The sequence below is a fragment of the Ziziphus jujuba genome, chromosome 5 (assembly GCF_031755915.1).
Source record: "Ziziphus jujuba cultivar Dongzao chromosome 5, ASM3175591v1".
Taxonomy (NCBI): Eukaryota; Viridiplantae; Streptophyta; class Magnoliopsida; order Rosales; family Rhamnaceae; genus Ziziphus; species Ziziphus jujuba.
The window spans coordinates 31,318,397-31,337,303 of record NC_083383.1 but is presented as its reverse complement, the minus strand read 5'-3'; the positions used below and the strand labels follow the sequence as shown (position 1 = coordinate 31,337,303).

At 32.3% G+C, this 18,907-nt stretch overlaps 3 protein-coding genes across 4 annotated transcripts; 2 read left to right on the top strand and 1 right to left on the bottom strand.

Annotated features, from left to right (window-relative positions):
- The first annotated feature begins 2,061 nt into the window (after nucleotides 1-2,061).
- Nucleotides 2,062-3,198, top strand: LOC107431453 (FCS-Like Zinc finger 3). Its single transcript, XM_016042363.4, has 2 exons — nucleotides 2,062-2,317; nucleotides 2,579-3,198. The coding sequence occupies exons 1-2, from the start codon at nucleotides 2,196-2,198 to the stop codon at nucleotides 2,751-2,753; spliced, it is 297 nt and encodes a 98-aa protein (XP_015897849.3). The 5' UTR covers nucleotides 2,062-2,195; the 3' UTR covers nucleotides 2,754-3,198.
- A 1,154-nt stretch (nucleotides 3,199-4,352) lies between these two features.
- Nucleotides 4,353-8,317, top strand: LOC107431442 (pentatricopeptide repeat-containing protein At5g39710). Of its 2 annotated transcripts, XM_016042353.4 has the most exons (3): nucleotides 4,353-7,611; nucleotides 7,756-8,002; nucleotides 8,124-8,317. In XM_016042353.4, the coding sequence occupies exon 1, from the start codon at nucleotides 4,596-4,598 to the stop codon at nucleotides 7,242-7,244; it is 2,649 nt and encodes an 882-aa protein (XP_015897839.3). In that variant the 5' UTR covers nucleotides 4,353-4,595; the 3' UTR covers nucleotides 7,245-7,611; nucleotides 7,756-8,002; nucleotides 8,124-8,317. The 2 variants fall into 2 exon arrangements, with proteins under 2 accessions (XP_015897839.3, XP_015897837.3); XM_016042351.4 differs by having other exon boundaries at nucleotides 4,353-8,002.
- A 430-nt stretch (nucleotides 8,318-8,747) lies between these two features.
- LOC107431452 (probable serine/threonine-protein kinase PBL19) lies at nucleotides 8,748-13,245 on the bottom strand. The gene is made up of 5 exons (XM_016042362.4): nucleotides 13,017-13,245; nucleotides 11,710-12,112; nucleotides 10,534-10,794; nucleotides 9,825-9,947; nucleotides 8,748-9,589 (listed from the first exon to the last, which is right to left on the bottom strand). The coding sequence occupies exons 1-5, from the start codon at nucleotides 13,151-13,153 to the stop codon at nucleotides 9,035-9,037; spliced, it is 1,479 nt and encodes a 492-aa protein (XP_015897848.3). The 5' UTR covers nucleotides 13,154-13,245; the 3' UTR covers nucleotides 8,748-9,034.
- Between the last annotated feature and the right edge of the window lie 5,662 nt (nucleotides 13,246-18,907).

Below are 18,907 nucleotides of genomic sequence, written 5' to 3'. Positions count from 1 at the left end.
CCAATAGCATCACTCATGCTTAGATGCCCGGCCCAAAAACACAAAAACAAACATAAAATATTTATGTATTTATTCAAATTTTTATTCTTTCCTTTATTAAATTGGAAATAAAATGACAAAAAATAAAATAAAAATAGAATCCCCACCACAAGCTCCTCCTCCAAGAGTCCGACGTGTGGAAACTTCAAGTGGAAAAAAAAAACCTCAATAATTATTAATTAGTAAGGTCAAAAGCGTGGCTCATCTTGCGCCGTTGATACAACTGACCTCGTTTTCCGTGATCGCTTCTCCAAGAAAATAGAACAAATTTTAGATCGACCATCTTTTAATAATGGGCCGCCACGTAGCACGTGTTAATAATTCCTTCTCGCTGCGCTGGAGAACAGTAAGGGTGCGCACGTGTAACGGGCCGGTAAAAAGAGTGGCTGACCGGGGAACGCGGGCAGCTTCTGTGGGCCCGGGGGACAAGGACCTAGGGAGTAGAGCCAGCATGGTCATGAGTCAGGTGTGGGTCCCCCGCGCATCGATGGTTTTGTTGGTTTCTGGAGTGGCCTGTGGGTCCCACTCCTAGTCAGCTCCAACGCTTCGCTTTCGCCATTTGGTTGTTTTGTTTTTCTAATTGGGCTTTGGGTCCCACCTCAGAGTTCTGGAAAGTAACGGATGATAATGGACTGGGCTCCAGAGAGATCGTCACGTTTTTAGACCAAAATTGTCCCCCTATATTGCGTGTAACTACAACACTGCCCTTCTCTTTGTTTTGTTAACTCTTTATGAGGGTGGTGTTTCTGTAATTATGATTAGATTTTGAGGATGGTTTAAGAAATTCATTACCATATGCCCTTTTTTGGTGTCTTTTTTGACATGTGTCCTAGAAATTTATTGATATTTTGTTTTTGCCCACATATCTTCCGTTTTTTCTTGCAAAAGCGCTATGCTGGTTTATTTCTTTTTCCACAATTTTGTTTTTACCATAAATGAATGATGCCCTAATCTTTTATTTTTTTCCTTTGTTTGTGCAAAATCTAATAAATTCCTAACTAAATATTCGGGAACCCCTTCCATTGGTTCAAAGAATTTTTTTTTTCCCACATTTAATATTATGTAACTCCTAAAAGTTTACAACTCTAAAAGCATTGAAATTCTAATAACTATTTCCTCACATTAGATTTTTCTTCTCTAAAAATGTTGTCCAACACAACCTTATACCTCATAATCTTTGCTGAATAATATTGCTAATTTTCTATTTTCATGTTTCCTAGTGTGCTCATATTTAAACACAAAATAATGTTCAAGATCAATAGTACTTTTTTCTTTTTTCTTGAGAAAAGAAATCAATACTACCTTGAATACCATACTATTGACTTACTTATTAAACCTAACCATGCAAAAGCATGTGAACTGATAATAAAATGATTTCCATTCCCATTTACCTTTTTTTTTTTTTTTTTTTCCTTTCCTAAACTTCAACAATTTTAACCTCGACCAGAGACATTGAATTTAGGAAAACCCTTGTCTTTTTCCTAATAGTAATATGCTTGTTCAATAAAGGAAACCTTATTACAAAACGCTATTCAAAAGTCCCTTTGGATTCTCATAACAACATGGAAATGAATACAGACATTTATTGAGAGACTATTAGTAAATAAAATAAAAACAAGTTGAAAAATTTTATGGATGTACAAGAAATACCCAACACCAAGGGGACCAAAAAGCTAATAAAAAATATCTGAGTACCTAAACACAAAACCTATTTGAAGAAAGAGATGCATGAACAAACAGCCAATGGATTCAACCCAATGGAAAACCCCATGGAATCTGGGGAACCGCCACTGGTTTTTATTATTAGACCTCTCAACGCAATTGTTTGTGATTTTTCACGTACTCTCTTGGTGAGAATATCTTTCTCTTCCAACCAATAGAAGTTCTAGCTTTTTGTCGTGAAGTTACGTATTTGGCCCTTTCAAGATTTTTGATTGGGCAAGACCATTCTTATAGCGAAACTCGCAGAGTAGCAGATTCCACCAAGTCTACCAAATGAGTCTCTATATATGACCACACCACCCATCGCTCTCCTCCCCCACAAGCTCCTCACTTATACAATTTTCTTCCATTGCTAGAAAGCCTGTAAGAAGAACGTCTTTGCCACCAATTTTTGGCTGAGCTTAACGGATTCTCTTAGTTTTATCTTTTACAATATGAGGACCGGGATGTTTCGTTTCGCTGAAGATGAAGATCATCAAAACGAGACTCACTTCCTTGAAGCTTGTTTTCTTTGCAGAAAACCACTTGGATACAACACAGACATCTTCATGTACAGGTTAGAAGCTTTGAACCCAGATTTGCTTCTGTACAATATTTTTGGTTTCCATGAATTTTTCTTCCAGTTTGTATGTTTTGAAAATCAACAAATTGGGTTTATGCCAAGTTTGTTCCTTTTTCATTATCCAGCTGCAAAGATTCAATTTTTTATTTTTTTTGGGTACAAATTCATGTCCCTTTTTTGCTTTGCTATGATCTGTGATGAACAATTCAATCAGATTCTGATGGCTATTCGTTAAAATTGGAATATTTTTTTCAGGGGAAACACACCATTCTGCAGCAAAGAGTGCAGACAAGAACAAATTGAGATTGATGAAGCTAAAGAGAAGAGCTGGAAATTATCTTCTTCTAACAGAGCGCTAAGAAAATCTGACCCAAACAAGAACTCTACCCCAAGCAAAACTGTGCAAACAGGAACTCTTGTGGTAGCTTGACCCGACCTAAAAGTGAAAAAGAGTATAAATCTTTCTGTCCTTGAGGAAAAAAAGAATGAAGAAAAAGGAGGAGGAGGAACATAGAAATTTCCATGTTTGGTAAGATGGGGAACGATTTAGTTGGAAGATGGGATTTGGGGATTTGGGGTTTTGGGAATCTGTAAAGGGTGTGGTGGTCTTGAGGCAAAAAGATTGCTGAGTTAGGAAAAGGAAATCCCAATATGAGAATTTTTATTTTTATTTTTCACTTTTTTGGATGTTTATAAGGGGTCCTTTGGAAAGGAGGATTTGTGTAATTTTGTAATGATCTTTGTCTGCTCTCCATAATATTCTGAGGCATTCAAGTTTCAGAGAACCTTGGATTTCATTTTTTCTCATGGGTCTCTTTTCTCTGTGATGTTGATTTCGAGGCTGAATACAATTTTGGTCATGGGTACTTTCATTATTGTTTTTTTTTTTTTTTTTTTTTTTTGGTCCAATTACTTATTGTTATAGTGAAATCTTATTTCTTATTTATTATGTAAGCCAATTGGTTTTCTTTTCTCCGGTTAAATTTGTGTTTTATGTATACTAACATAAATTAATTGTGAACTGTATATCAGTATGAAGCGGTGAGGTTATCAAGTAAAATGAATTGTTTATTACAAAATAAATTTCCAATTATCATAGTTATAAAATTTATTTAAGATCATGTATAATTGTATATATATCTTTTGGTTGAAACTTATGACTATTGATTATAGCAAAAGAAAAAAAAAAAAAACTTATGACTGTTGATGTATCTACAAGAAGTTTCCTCATGATTAAAAAGATGCTTCTAATTGAATAAGAATTGTTTTGGAAACCTTCAAGCATAAAAAAATAATTGTTTTGAAAACCTTTATTTAGAAGATGAAAAATTGATCATCACGAGCACACAAGACTAACAAGGAATATGTCCATATAAATTAAAATTTGTAATTTTGGTTAATAATTTATGCAAACCCTCTCGGTTGCTAAAGCTGAAACTGGGTCCTCCCTTTAGTCATAACATATAACTTTTGTTGGGTAATACTCATAACATATAATTTAAACAATGATAAAATAAACCTTATTACCAAGAAAAAAAATGATAAAATAAACCTCAATGGTTTAAATTTATAAAAATGAACTATTAAAATTAACATTAGGACTGCCAAATAATATATTTTGAATACCATTCAAAGATATTAATGATATTCTTAAACATAAAATACGATAATTATGCGCCAATAGAGTTTTCGGATGAGATGCAATTATGTATACTAATTTTGTTTGAGTAAACCATATAAAATAGTGGTTAAGTAGCCTATATTTGATATTAGTAATATTAAGATTACAATGGACTAAAATCGTATGGAAAAAAAAAAAAAAAAAAAAAAAAAAAAAAACAAAGTTTAAATTGTATCATCGAGACTAAGGTGGCATGAAAAAGTTAATGAAATGTACATAGCACAAAATACAAAATTACAATAATCCAAAATCTTATCATAAATATTTTTCCTATTTACATATTTTACTAAAAGGTAGGACTAGATCTTTTAAGAGACAACATGATGATAAAATCTTATATTTTTTTTCACTCAAGAGATCCTGAATTAGTTTTTGTAACTGAGTATCAATCTTCACTGACTTTTTTGTTGGCTTACAACCCCAAATAAAAAAGCTAAAAAAAGAAAAAAAAGGAAAATTAGAAATACTTATTTCTGTTTACATGAAAAATGGTATCGAGCTCAAACTGATCTTAACGAAGCTGGGATATTTGGGCCACAAAAGTTCGGTCCACAACAAGTCATTTAATAACCAACCCGACCCGCATTCCAAATGCCTCGTTTGGCTCTTCCATTTGCTTTCTTCCCTCTCCCCTCGCCATTGTCCCCCAAAGCCCCAAATCCAGCTCCACATTTGGCCAGAAACCGACGATCTCCGGCGACTGCCTCATGTCCGGCAATGCGGCGTCGTCTTCACAACACTCTTCAGGTACATTATCACAGCCTTAACTTCTCCCAAAGCTCCCAGAGCTTTGATCATTTAACTCAGTTTTTGCCTCTTGCTTATTCCAACTCGAATTCTTTTTGCTCTGTGAACCCTAATGAGCGTCGTAGAATAACTGTTGGATTGTCTAAGATAATCAAACACCCTCAAAATCATGTCTTGATGGGATTTTCTAGAGAATTTTGCCCATTCCTTCTTGCTAAGATCATTACACTATTGGAGAACCGAGAGACCGCTTTTGCATTCTTTAAATTCGTGTTTAGGGATGACTCTGTTGAGATTGTAAGGTCCTGTTGCATCACCGCGCATGTTTTGGCTGCGCAGCATCTTCGGTACCTCTCACAAGATGTTGTTTCTTGTGTGATGAAGAGGATTGGAGTGTGTAGAAGTAGAGAATTGGTGGAATTTATGTGGGCAGGTCACTTTGAGTACGAGTCTGATTTTTCTGTCCTCGATACGCTTATGCGGTGTTTCTTGAATGCGGAAATGGTTACTGAGGCATTGGATGTTTTGGGTAAAATGAGGGTGGCAGGAATGAGACCGAGTGCAACAGCAATTGTGATTACATTTAAGCTGTTGCTTAGAATTGGTGATTATGGTAGCGTGTGGAAGTTGTTTAGGGATATAGTCCGCAAGGGGCCTAGACCATCCAATTATGTGTTTAATACATTAATTCTTGGGTTTTGTCGAAAAGGATGTCTTAGAATTGGAGAGAGTTTGTTGCATGTGATGGAAAAATTCAGGTGCAAACCTGATGTTTTTGGTTATAACATTGTGATCAACGCTAATTGCTTGAGGGGGCAGACTTCAAATGCTTTTGAGTGGAAGCGTGTCATGATTCTAAGTGGTTGTAAACCGAGCACAGTTACGTATAATACACTCATAAGTGCCTTATGCAAGGAGGGAAAAGTAGTGGAAGCGAGGAAGTTATTTGATGAAATCCTTGATGAGGGTGTTTCTATAAATGCTGCAATATACAATACCATGATGGATGGATATGTTAAGGCAAGAGAAATTGGTCAGGCAAAAATTCTTTTTGAAGAAATGAGGAGCAAGGGTATATCTCCTGACAGCATAACATTTAATATCTTGCTTGCTGGTCATTACAAGTATGGAAGGGAAGAGGATGCAGATAGGTTGTTAGAGGATTTATCCGTATCTGGATTGTTTCCCGATAGTTCATTATGTGATATTTCAGTTGCACGTTTGTGTTGGGCAGGTCAATTGGATAAAGCCTTGGAACGTTTAGAGAATATGCTGGAGAAAGGATTTCCTCTAACTGTGGTTGCTTTCAATTCAATTATTGCAGCTTATAGCAGGGCAGGATTGGAAGAAAAAGCCTATAAGGCCTATAGAATTATGATTAAATTTGGTTTCATGCCATCATCTTTGACATGTAGTTCTTTGCTTATGGTTTTGTCCAAGAATGGGAGGCTAAGTGAGGCCAGAGAAGAATTGTGTATGATGATAGAGAATGGTTTTTCTATTAACAAAGTGGCTTTCACAGTGCTTTTGGATGGATATTTGGGGATAGGGGACTTGGGTGGGGCACAAAGTTTATGGCATGAGATGAAAGTAAGAGGAATTTTTCCTGATGCTATTGCCTTTGCAGCCTATATTAATGGACTCTCTAAAGCAGGTTTGATGGACGAGGCATTTAACAAGTTTTCAGAGATGTCGAGAAGGGAATTTGTCCCTAATAATTTTTCATATAATTCTTTAATTTGTGGGTATTGTAACAGTGGGATGCTGAACAAGGCATTGAAATTAGAGAAAGAGATGTGGCAAAAGGGTCTTCTACCAGATATCTTTACCGCCAATATTATCATTAATGGGTACTGTAAGCAGGGAGGAATGAAGTTTGCAATTGATTACATGTATCGGACCGGGTTGACTCCAGATATTGTTACTTATAACACTTTAATTGGGGGTTATTGCAAAGCACTTGACATGATTAGTGCTGAGGAATTAGTGAATAAAATGTATGCCTGTGGATGGGACCCAGATATCACAACCTATAATATATGCATCCATGGTTTTTGTAGCAGTCGGAAAATAAAACAAGCTGTTATGATACTGAATGAACTTGTTTCGGCAGGTGTTGTTCCGAACACAGTAACATACAACACCATGATAAATAGTATCTGTGGAGACATAATGGATTGTGCTTTGATTTTAACTGCAAAATTGCTTAAGATGGCCATCACTCCAAATGTAGTTACTACGAATATATTGTTGTCACACTTCTGCAGCCAGGGGATGCCTGAGAGGGCCTTGATGTGGGGACAGAAGTTGAGGGAGATTTCCATTGATTTTGACGAAATTACTGCTAGAATACTAGATAGGGCTTATTACAATAAACAAAAAATTGCTTTAAATTCAAAAGATCCATCTGGAAAAAGCATGTTTCTGGATTCTCTCATGCACATTACATATGATTATTTTGGTAGAAATCAACCTTACAGAGAAATAAGCTAGAATCCTCTTAAACCAATTGCAGTGGTTTTAGCGGGTTGTAAGTTGAGTTGCCATTGATTTAGCACTTCAGTTCTTGTTGTTTAGCACCATGTAACACGAGTGAATATTGTTCCGGTTGCGAATTTTTTATGCAATTGGAGCAATGATGTACAAGTAGCCGCAGTGGGGTAATGAGAGAAAAGAAGCTTGGTTGAAGTGGTTTTGACTTTTTACAGATATTTGTTACTGCACGTGGAAAGAAGTGAAAAAAAGACGAAAAGCAATGGTAACTAGAGGAAAAGAGAAGTGAGGCTGATGATATGACAAAAGATGCAACAGTCTGCAGTTGTTTTGATGTTATGTACCTCTATAAATCGGAACCCTCCAGGTAATTGAAATTGAAGTAGTTGGATGTAAACTGTAAAAACCTGCCAATCTCTAACATGTAAGGATGATCCGTTTTTGAGTTGGTTTTTTTGGTTCTTATGGAATTACCCCTTGGTGCTCACCTTCTTTCCTGGAAATTGTTTAGGCAACCAGCATTTCTCCAGTGTACTTTAATGTATAATAGAAACAACTGGTGTACATCATACACTGTAGTTCATTTGAAAGCAACTCCAAGTCAAATTGCTTGATATGTAGAGATATGATACATCAGGCCACTGAGTGGATTATAACTTTGCTCCATGATAATCAATCAACAGCAGTAGGCTTGTTTGTCTCTTGACAAGAACCTAGGACTGACAATGAACATGACTGCTGATAGTTTCTCTTTCAAGGTAAAATGGAGGCCTTATTTTTTTTAGTAGTAAAACTCAACTACTCTTCACTAATATTTCATCTTTTCATTTACTTGGGGCTTGGATCTCTTACCGAGTGCATTCCTTTGTTTTATTACAGGCCGAACAGGGTGGTTACTGTAGTTCATTGGCAGAAAAATATTTTGATAGGTTGTAACCTTATCTTTTGTATAGCCACAGAGTTGCTGCAAATTATTGACACTGTAAATTGTGAGTTTGAGACCTATCATTGTTTATGAGAATGTTAATATTTCTCTTCGATTATATTTTTCATAATTTAACTTTCTGATTAGATACCAGACTTGCTTAAGTGTTTTGCAAAAACTCTAGGTCTATTACCACTCTACTAATTTAATCTTATTGTTATATTACCCTGCACAAACACCTCATAATAGTCATCATCAATCAGTAGGAACAGAGGACCCAGGATACCTTTTTCCACCTCGTCTAGTGAATGGGTTATACATTGTATTTAAGGCTTACTAGTATTTTCTTGCATGCTTTTCTTGATGTGCGATGTGATACATTACTTTTTCTTAATAAATTAATTTTATTGCACCCAATTACAATAGTTCTGCATCATTTGCTATTTAAGCGAGCAACATTTTCTAACCAATAAGACGGACATAGTGAAGGGTGAAAAGCATGCTTTCGCACGTCATTCTTTTTCTCTTAATCTTGTAAATGAAATATTATTTCATATACATACATATATATATATTGGTAATTCTAAGTTTATGAGATTGACATATGATGAAGCACCAATTAAGAGAAAAAGAGAATAAAGAACCTAACAAATTCTCATTACAACTATACATAGTAACGGCCTACCATCTTTACAAAGCCTGCACATCAAATCCATAGAAGTTCCATTTTCAAGTGCAGGGTCATCAACCAAACAATCCATGGTTCTTTTACATGTAGCAATTTCCATATTTGTCTCAGAAAGAAGCCATAGGTCCATAGCATAAACCCAATTGAAATGAAACTGTGCTGTGGAAATTGCTACTATCAAGTAACTTTGGCTCTCTGCATGATCATGAATCTTCTTCTGCTAGCACTCTCCACTTGCTCACCCAGCTTTTCCAGGTGTGTCATCCTTCTTTTCCATGATTCTGTGGTTTCTACTCGCCTTGGCTTTGTTTCTGAGTCAATCTGGTTGTTTTCGATGGACTCAGGACTTATCTCATTCTCAGCTGAGTTTCCATCTTCTGGAACTTGCATAATATGCTTCAATGTCTCTACCACTAGACTCATCGTCGGTCGATCTTTCGCACTCTTTAACAGGCAGTTGTCGGCTAACTTGGCAATTTTTCTGGCTGCACTAGAAGAATACTGGCTTTCAAGTCGTGGATCCATTATCAAGCTAAACTTTTTGCTATCAGGAGGGAACTGTTTAACCCATTCCAAAAGTTTCTGCTCTGTCCTTGGTCGATTTCTCTCCAATGATCGCCTGCCAGTGAGAACCTCATACAACACAACACCAAAACTCCAGACATCACTCTTTGCAGTGAGATGGCCTGTTTCGATGTAATCTGGAGCAGCATATCCGTACGTTCCAACTACCTGATCGGATAAAAATTTTCTATCAGCACTGCTATATTAATCAGTACTTTGTAATGGTTTCTTTCTCTAAATTTGTCAGTCTTGGAACATATTTTGCTGTCTCCCAATTTCCTATTCATAAACTTTTAACTATTAACGATAAATATAATGTCATTTTCTTCATGATACTAGAGTATGCGTCTAAACAATCCACATGCAACATACAAATGGAAAATAAAGGCAATAAAATACTTACTGCAGTTGAAACATGAGTATGCCCTGCCATTGGCCCTTCTCTAGCGAGTCCAAAGTCTGACAGCTTTGGTCTGAAATTCTCATCCAATAGAACATTGGACGACTTAAAATCCCGATATATCACCTTGAACATTTAGATAAGAAAAACAGGTCAATAATGACGAGCACAGAACTTGAATACTAACAAAAAATCTACTGCAACAGAACATATGATCAAGTAGAATGACCAAATATAAAAGTTCGAAAATTTTCACTTCCAACAAAAATTATATTTGTGTTTTAATTGCAGGCAGCTGTTATGATGCACTACAATCAAAATTGACCTCAAAGGGTATCAAATTTTATCAGAGTTTCAACACAAAGCTCTCCTGTAGAATAATCGAAGAAGGAATATAGATGTTTGGATCTTGGAGATCATTGTAAATCTTTACCAGTATGGTCCTGCTGGAAAACTAATCTGCAACATTTTTTTTTTCATAGGTGATGATACATTTTTTTTTTTTTTTTTCATAGGTGATGATAGACCAGGGACACTTGGATGGGATGGCATATACCATCAAGTTGTTTGTGAAGGGCAAGCTCAATGCATGGAGGCATTGTGCACTAATGGGATCTGGGATTTCAAAAAAACTAATTTTATGCAAAAGAAAAAAAAAATTGTTGTTTTATAAATGTCTTTAAAAAAGCTAGTACAGAATATTGAGAAAAACCTGAACTTCTAATCCTTCATGCAAATAAGCCAATCCTTCAGCCGCTCCAAGCACTATCTCTAATCTTTTTTCCCAGGGAAGAGCTGCATATGCTTTATTGAAAAGATGATCTTCTAAACTTCTGTTTGGCATATACTCATAGACAAGTAGTCTTTGGATCCCTCTTTCTCCATCCATAGCACAGTATCCTATGAGTTTGACAAGATTTGGGTGCTCCACAACACCAAGAAATTGAACTTCTGCTACCCATTGTTTGTGACCCTGCATGAGTGACAGACATATGTCAGAAACAGTTCTCAGAAATTTTGAAACAAAAAAGGAGAAAAAAATTGAGAAAGAAAGAAGACTCGTATAGAAAAAGCACAAGCCGGTTCATCACTCAAGAAAGAAGCGTCCAAAAGGAGAAAACATGTTTCTCAACAGCAGAATGTGTGCGATGCACAACCATGTACATATAACAAATTGTGCACTTAAAGAAAATAGCAGAAAAAAAGTATAGTGATTGTCAAGTGCTTACGTAAACACAATCCAAAACATTATCTACAAAGTTACTTTCCAGAGGGAACAAAAATGCATCAGTTTACAAAAGAAGTTTTAGCAAAGAAACTTCTGAGATTTCTCATTTGTTTCACTTGACAATCTCATTCAAATCAAACGCAAGCTGAAATAATCAAATGGAAACCATGGAAGTCATTGGCAGAAACCCCTGAATGGTCCACAAAAGCTCCATAAATAATCAGCAATAGCCAGAAAGGTGAAGTTCTAAGTAAGGAGGTGCTCGGGAAAGAAACTATGGCCCACAAAGGAATATCCATATCACTTAAAGTCCTATGTTCACTATGGATATCATCCTCCACAGAAAACAAAAAAATGACCAAGTTGAGTTCATAGTCACAGTGACTCTCCTGCAATTGTTTCTCACCACTAGTCGAATAAGGCAAAGTAGCAGTTGTAAATCATTTTGATTAGTAAGCCTCTTTTAATGAATGGCTTAAAGCATGGAAATTACTAAAAGATAAAGAGAGGAAGAATTTCTAAGAAAGTTATAAAAATAGAACGTTTTTATCCATAGAAAATACTCCCAACTAATAAAGTTTTTAATGCAGTCCACAATACAATAAAGATTAACTTACAAAATGATAGCTTTAGGTAAAGGAAGAAGATTGAAATCCTTACCTGCAACCCATCCTTGTTAAGCTTTTTAATGGCGACAACGACCTGTTCGCCGTTGCCATCAGCAGGCTTAATTGAACCTTTGTAGACACTCCCAAATCCACCTTCCCCAATTTTAAGCAGCCTACTGAAATTATGAGTTGCATTTCTGAGCTCAGCAAAGGTGAATACCCGCAAATTATGCGCTTTCTCCTCATATAATTCCGGTATTCCACGTGGAGAATTTGCTGAGCAGGAAGACTTCGTGATCCTATCACCTGCTGAACAATCAGATTTCTTTCTCTCTTTCAACTCTGGTGCTGATCTTCGTTCCCTGCTCCTTCCTCTATCCTTGAAATAGTAGAAACACTTCATTGCATTTAGACTTCTACAGCAACTCCTTAGATCCAAATTTGAAATCTCTTGGCTGCAAATCGTAACAGTTTTGACAAAAAAGACTACATTTAATTTTCAATGAAATATGGAAAGTATCAGCATTCTTTAGGTGGGTGGAGAACCATTAGGAAATACCAATATGAGTAAAAGTTTGAATATCAGTAAAATCAAAGTCAAAAATAAATGACTGCTTTAAAAGAGGGCCCCGCGGGGAGCGGAGGGGGGGGGATGCATTACAGAAAGGTACAGAAGACTGACTAAACAGACAAAGAAACCAAATAAGGAAATCATCAGATGCAAAATGGATTGAAGATAGAAAGAAAACGAAAATAAAGAAAATTCAAAAGTTGGTAAAGAGAGAATAATACAAACAAAAAAAAATAATAATAATGAAAATTGAAGCCACAAATCACATGTGGAACAGCAAATCGGAAGAGAATGTAGAATGTGGAAAATGGAAATGGAAATTGAATTTTGACCAAGCTGAAACAGAACCAAACACAGTAAACGAAAATAGAAGTAAAACTACAGAAGAGACTACAAGCAAAAAAGCATGTGGAAAATGGGAATGGAATTTCAATACAGTACAAGATGACAAAAAGGCCAAATACAGGAAATGAAAACTGAAGGAAACTCAGAAAAGAATCACAAGCAAAAAAGCAGGGAAAATTTTTTTAAAAAAAAAATAAATATGGGAATGAAATTCAGCCCTCACCAAGATGACAAAAAGGGAGTTAAACACAGAGGACATGAAAATTGAAGAAATCCCAGATGAGAAAACAAGCCCAAAAAAAAAAAAAAAAAGGCAGGAAAACCAGGAGAGAGAGAGAGAGAGAGAGAGAGAGCGAGAGAATAAATTATGCAGATAAAAAAAAATTGATATAAACGAGCAAGAACTATACAAATAAACAAAAAGAAAGGAAAAAGTAGCTTACTTTTCTTCGTTTGCTTGGCTTTGCCTGTGAAACATATGAATATGATATGAAGGCAGAACAAGAAGGATGGTTTTTGGGTTTTGGCAGGTAGATATTGGTAGGAAGCAATAAAGTCTGTTTTCCCAAGACTGTACCATGTACAAGAATTTGGATTGAGAAATTCAACGTCCTCAAATATAATCTTTATAGTTTTTTTTTTTTTTTTTTTTTGGCTACAAAAATAATCTTTTATAGATTTAAGAGCAATTATATACAGATGTATAATATAAATTATATAATTTGATTTACCAAAAAAATTTATATACTTTGTTAACGAAATGAGTTTGAACTTTACAACTGTTTGTTTAAGTTGACACCAGACTACTTCCAGAAGGCTTTATTTCTCTAAGAGACAGAGCCGACAAATTTGTCTATCTATTTACATAATAAAACGAAATAGGGACTGACTTCCTTCTCTTTCTACATCTCCAGCTTTTGTACGAAACTGGTCCATTCGGACTTTATCACTTTTTCCTTTTCTTTTTTTTTCTTTTTAATTCTCCATATTAGGACAAGGAAACAGAAAAGGAAAAATCCTTAAAATATGAAATATTAATGATTTGAAAAAGGAATATCCATGCATGTGATGAAATGGCAACAATTAAAACTATAATTAAGAATATGCGTTTAAAAAATATATATATATATATGTTTATATTAAAAAAACAGTTTTAAAAGTTTATTTGATACATTTAAATTTAATAGTGAAATTTGTTTGTTGTTATCATTATTATACTCATTCCCCTTCCTTAAATTAGGTAAAATATCATTATGGTAATTGGTTGGAATTTTTTATTGCGTATGTTTTCCCTCTATCTTTCTTGGACAAACCTAAACCCTACCATATTTTTTCATTTTATTATTTGTCGAAAAGTAATATAATATATACATATTTACAGCTACATATCTCATAAATATATATATATAGAATTTTAATCTAATGATCTACCTAATATATTTTACAATTTGATCTACCTAGTCTATTTTATAATACAAAATATAAATATGACACAATATTGAATGGAATAAAAAAATGCATAAATTTTTTATTTTTTAAATAATCAATAGAGCCTATGTACCACTTGACAAGTTAATTGTCTACCATTCAATTAATTTTCCTTGTATTTTTATTATTAAAAATTATTAAAAAAAAATTATATTGTATACACAACTGGTTATTGACTTAATATTGTATACACAAATATCTGTATATATATATATATATAACAAATAAATTGTATTTTAACACTGGGGAAGAAATTAGACAAAAAACAAAAATAAAAAGTTGAAAATTGAAGCAACTAGTTATTGACTATATCGTACACACAAAATTCCGATAGAAAACTGACAAAGACAAAGGAGTCCTCAATTTTGAAAAACTGTTATTTGTCAAATGCTTGAAGCAAAAGATGAGATTTATTAATTCAAGGATGAGTTCATTGGAAAAATCAACCTCACGACCTCTATAAGGGCACTCTCATGATCTCATCCATATCAAAAAGTAAAATAAAGTTGGAGTTGTGCAACTCCTGTCACCGTTGAAAATAACTCATGTCACCATTGAAAATGAACAATTTTAAGCGCTTGAAACAAAAAAGATAGTGTGGCCCACTTCAAGGGGGGAAAAAAAAAATAATCTAAAAACTTCTTTGGGTATTAGAGTGGTCAACATGGTTTTGTATTCTTCTGTTTCTTAATTTAAAAAAAAATAAAAATAAAAATAAAAAATTGTTTAGCATGCTTGTGGGTCACCCTCAAAGAAATTTTCCATTTTAATTGGATTAGATTCATTTCAAAGGTTTGAGAATAGTTGAGGTGATATTCTCTTTTGTATCACTAATAAGTGTTTAATTAAGTTGTTCTTTTTTTTCTTTATTTTTTCCTTGCTTTTTTTTTATTTTTTTATTTTTATTTTTTGTAGAATTGTTGACCATTTCTTCAATAAAATCTCATAGGAAACTTCAAAAACCAAAATATTTACAAACAACCTCATTATTTCAAATATTCGTCGAGACAGGTCTTGAGGTGTGGCCTGAATAATTAAATATTTTTAATGTTTCAAATAATGTTAAAACTCAATTCTTATAAATTGGTCCTTTTGGTTAATTCATTAATTTGAAAATTTGCAATACATAATCAGAGAATACGTTATGATTATGATTTAAGAGCCAACGGACTTACATGGTTTACCAATAAATTGATGCTTGGTCTGTATTGGTTAAGAACTCTAATAAAGTCCTGAAATTATCCAAGACTTTGCTAAATCCATTTGATGTTGTTTGTGTTTGATGTTGACCCATATACAATTATCGTGGGGTGGTTGGCATCATAAATTAATCATCTTGGACTGACCAAATAGCATATCTAACTGTAATTAATGCAAAGTTCATTTGGGACTAATTCATCTCCTTATTCGCTCTCAGATACTAATAAAAATGCATTATGATACTTATTCGAAGTATACAATTTATTGTACATTATGAAGCATACCTAACCTGATTTAAAGAATATAGTCAATGAAAACAGTCTAAAACCATTCGGGAAGACCAGGCCAAAAAAATAAAACAATAAAAAAAATAATCCTGTTTGTCATCACTTGAAATCCTTTCAGCCCTTTTAACTGCTTCAAAATAAATTCCACAAAATGAAAAGACCATTTACAATCCAAGTTCATGAGAAATTGATTTAAAGAAACATTAAAATCCTTCTCATTTGACGATCTAATCTTTTACATTTCGTTGGATATTTATTTTAAGATTATAATTAGCCTAATTGAGGTTATCAAGAAAAATATATGGTAATAAACTTTTAAGGTATCATTTTCAATGACTTGGCCAATAAACCAAGCACCGTTTGGAATCCAAACTTGCACACATTTCCGAGCTACATAGCATTACTCAATCTTCTAGGCTTTTGGGTTTGATTTCGCATTGTGTCTTGATACTTTGAGACATGGAATATTAATTTATATTTAATTATTTGAAAACACCGATAAAAATATAATTTATAGTTGCTTGATGTATTTCTCTCTTTGCACTTTTTTACCGTATAACATTTAGAATCTATAAAATTTTAATATGTAAAGTTTTGTATAATAAATTTTTCTAAAAAAAAATTATTATTATTAAAAAATTAATAAATATTTGACTGTAGATAAAAAAAATTATATTAAATACTCAATAAGTTTTCATATAAGCCAAAAAAACTATATTAAATGCTCATTAAGTTTTCATATAAACTAAAAAAAGAACTTTTCTAAAAAATATAAAATTTGAGCTTCTTTAAAACAATTTAAAAACACTTTTTATTATTTTTTTTTTTGTCAATAAATGCTTGTTGACTTTTGCCAAACATCTTTATTTTTTAACAAAAGAGATTTTAGTTTTCAAGTAGAGCTTTTGATTTAAAATAAAATTCGTCCAAACAAATACTTATTTCAAAGCAAAATATTGTCAAATATCTTTATAGTTTATTGTGTAATCCAAAAGCACTCTTGTTCGAGATAAATAGCTCCAAGCTATAAGATTAAGAAAGCAATGTGTGAAGAAAAAATATTTTTAATTTTCAATTTAGTTTTATCATTTATATATATATATTGATGATCATTACTATTAAATCTATGCTGATTTAGAAAGTATTAATTGATTCTATTTAATGTTTTTTAGTTTTTTAAAACTAATAATTTAATATGAAAAAGTAAATCCTATATGGTATCCTATTAAATTACCTAATCAAGATGTAGTATCCATTGATAATGGGTCATCAATAATAATAAATAATATTTTTATTTTTAATTTGAGTATTAAGGGAGTTATGTAGTTAGAATAAAATAAAAGAAGAAGAAAAAGGAGTTTTGTTGTTTTAATTAGATTATGCTAAAAAAATTCCCTCTATAAAATATTTAGAAGTCTGTAAGTAAGATATTAGCATATGGTTTTCTAGGAGGTTTACTTTCTCTTAAAGAAGCAGTTCTAATATTATTTTCAACAGGAATGTGAAAATGAAGTGCAATATAGTTAATGTCTTTAAAAAATTATGGTTTAATGGTAATGTTCTTAATGAATGTTAAATTGTTATAACTTAAGACATTGTTAAAATCAAATTTTATTTTTGAAAATTCTGATAGACATTACAAAGTTTTACAAAAAATAATTTTTTTATAAAGTTAATTTTTTCCAAAAAGAAAAAAATGAATACAATATAAAATTTTTGAACATAAGTAACTTCTGTACATATAAAAATACTTTTATAAGTGTCCCAAAACCATTTTAAAATATAAACATATTTTTATCACACAAAACCCTTCCGAGAGCTGTACATTATTATTGTTATCATTTTTTTCCTTTAAAAATATTACCTTTATTATTATTATTTTTTATCTTTTTGTAATTGCTTATCTTTCAAATTAATTTTAAAATTCTATGACAAATTTAGTCCATTGTCTATTTCCATAGTATTAAGATGAATGAAATTAATGCTGACATGTTCTAAATAATTATTTTACCAGCATTCACCTAATACTCTCTTTCACATCATCAACCGTATTATCATTTGTATTTAGTAGTTATTCAATCATGTCACCTTATTATCTAATTAACAAACTTTTATTCCAACAATTATATAACATAATTTTTGGAAGCCTAGTTGCTTGACTTGGTTATTTAGAAAGGATTTAAAAAAAAAAAAACTTTTATTTTTATTTTCCAATGGTGGTACAAAAAAAGCTAGCATGAAGTTTGTTCATTTTTTAAAAATAAAAGGTGTTTGTGATTCAATTTAGCCCAACCCATATAAAAAATCAACAAATAAAAATTATTTAATACCAAATCTTGTTATTAATGAAATGGAAAATTAGGCATTTTAAGCATCTACAATATTGAACACAATTCTTCTTTTTTTTTTTTTTTTGGTAATACAAACACAATTCAAATAATAAATTGCACTTAAAATATAAAAAAAAGAAATGCTTTTCATATCCCCACAAAAATATTCTTCAATTTCACTTCCTTCTCCACAAAGCAACCTTTCACGTCTACTTGTCAAATTTCAATTTCCATTATAAAATACTTTCCCATCTTCAACCCCTCCAACCCAGCCCCACCACCACCACTTTATTTTTTTTAAATTTCTTTTTGGCTTTCCTTAGTGTGGTGGGTATGTGACACGTACACATTAGAAAATCACTTTTTTGAAATTTATTATTTTCGGTCATGCTTATGATAGGAATTAAAGTTAAAAAAATTAGATGAAAAATATTCTAATCCAATAAAAATAAATAGCAAATGGTAAAAAATAAAATAATCTTTTTACCCAAAAAGAAAAATAAAGGGTGGCGCACTCAGAAAGCAAAGCAAAGCAAATAGAGAGAGAGAAAGAGAGAGAGAGAGAGAGAGAGAGACCTATTTAATTTCCGATCTTCTAAAAAAACCTACCTTTAGACCATGTTAGAATCTTTTAAATGTATTTCGACCATGTTAGAATTTTTTAAATATTTTATACTCTTTATTCTAAAAAAATATTATTTAAGTATAAAAAAATATTATTTAAAAAAATTTTAATAGATTTTTTATTTTTATTTTTTATATAAAAATTAATTTGGCTTAAAATTTCAAAATTATTTTTATTTTAATATTATATAAATTTAATTCTATGTAAATATTATTATTATAATATTTAAAAAATAAATAATTTATATAAAAAAGATTATAAATAAAATAGTAAATATTTATAAAAATAAAATTAAAAAACATAAATAAAAAATTTGATTGAGTAGCATTTTTAAATTTTCTTAGTTATTTTAAGAAATACTTTTATTACAGAGAATATTACTTTAGCGTGTCTCGCACTGGGCG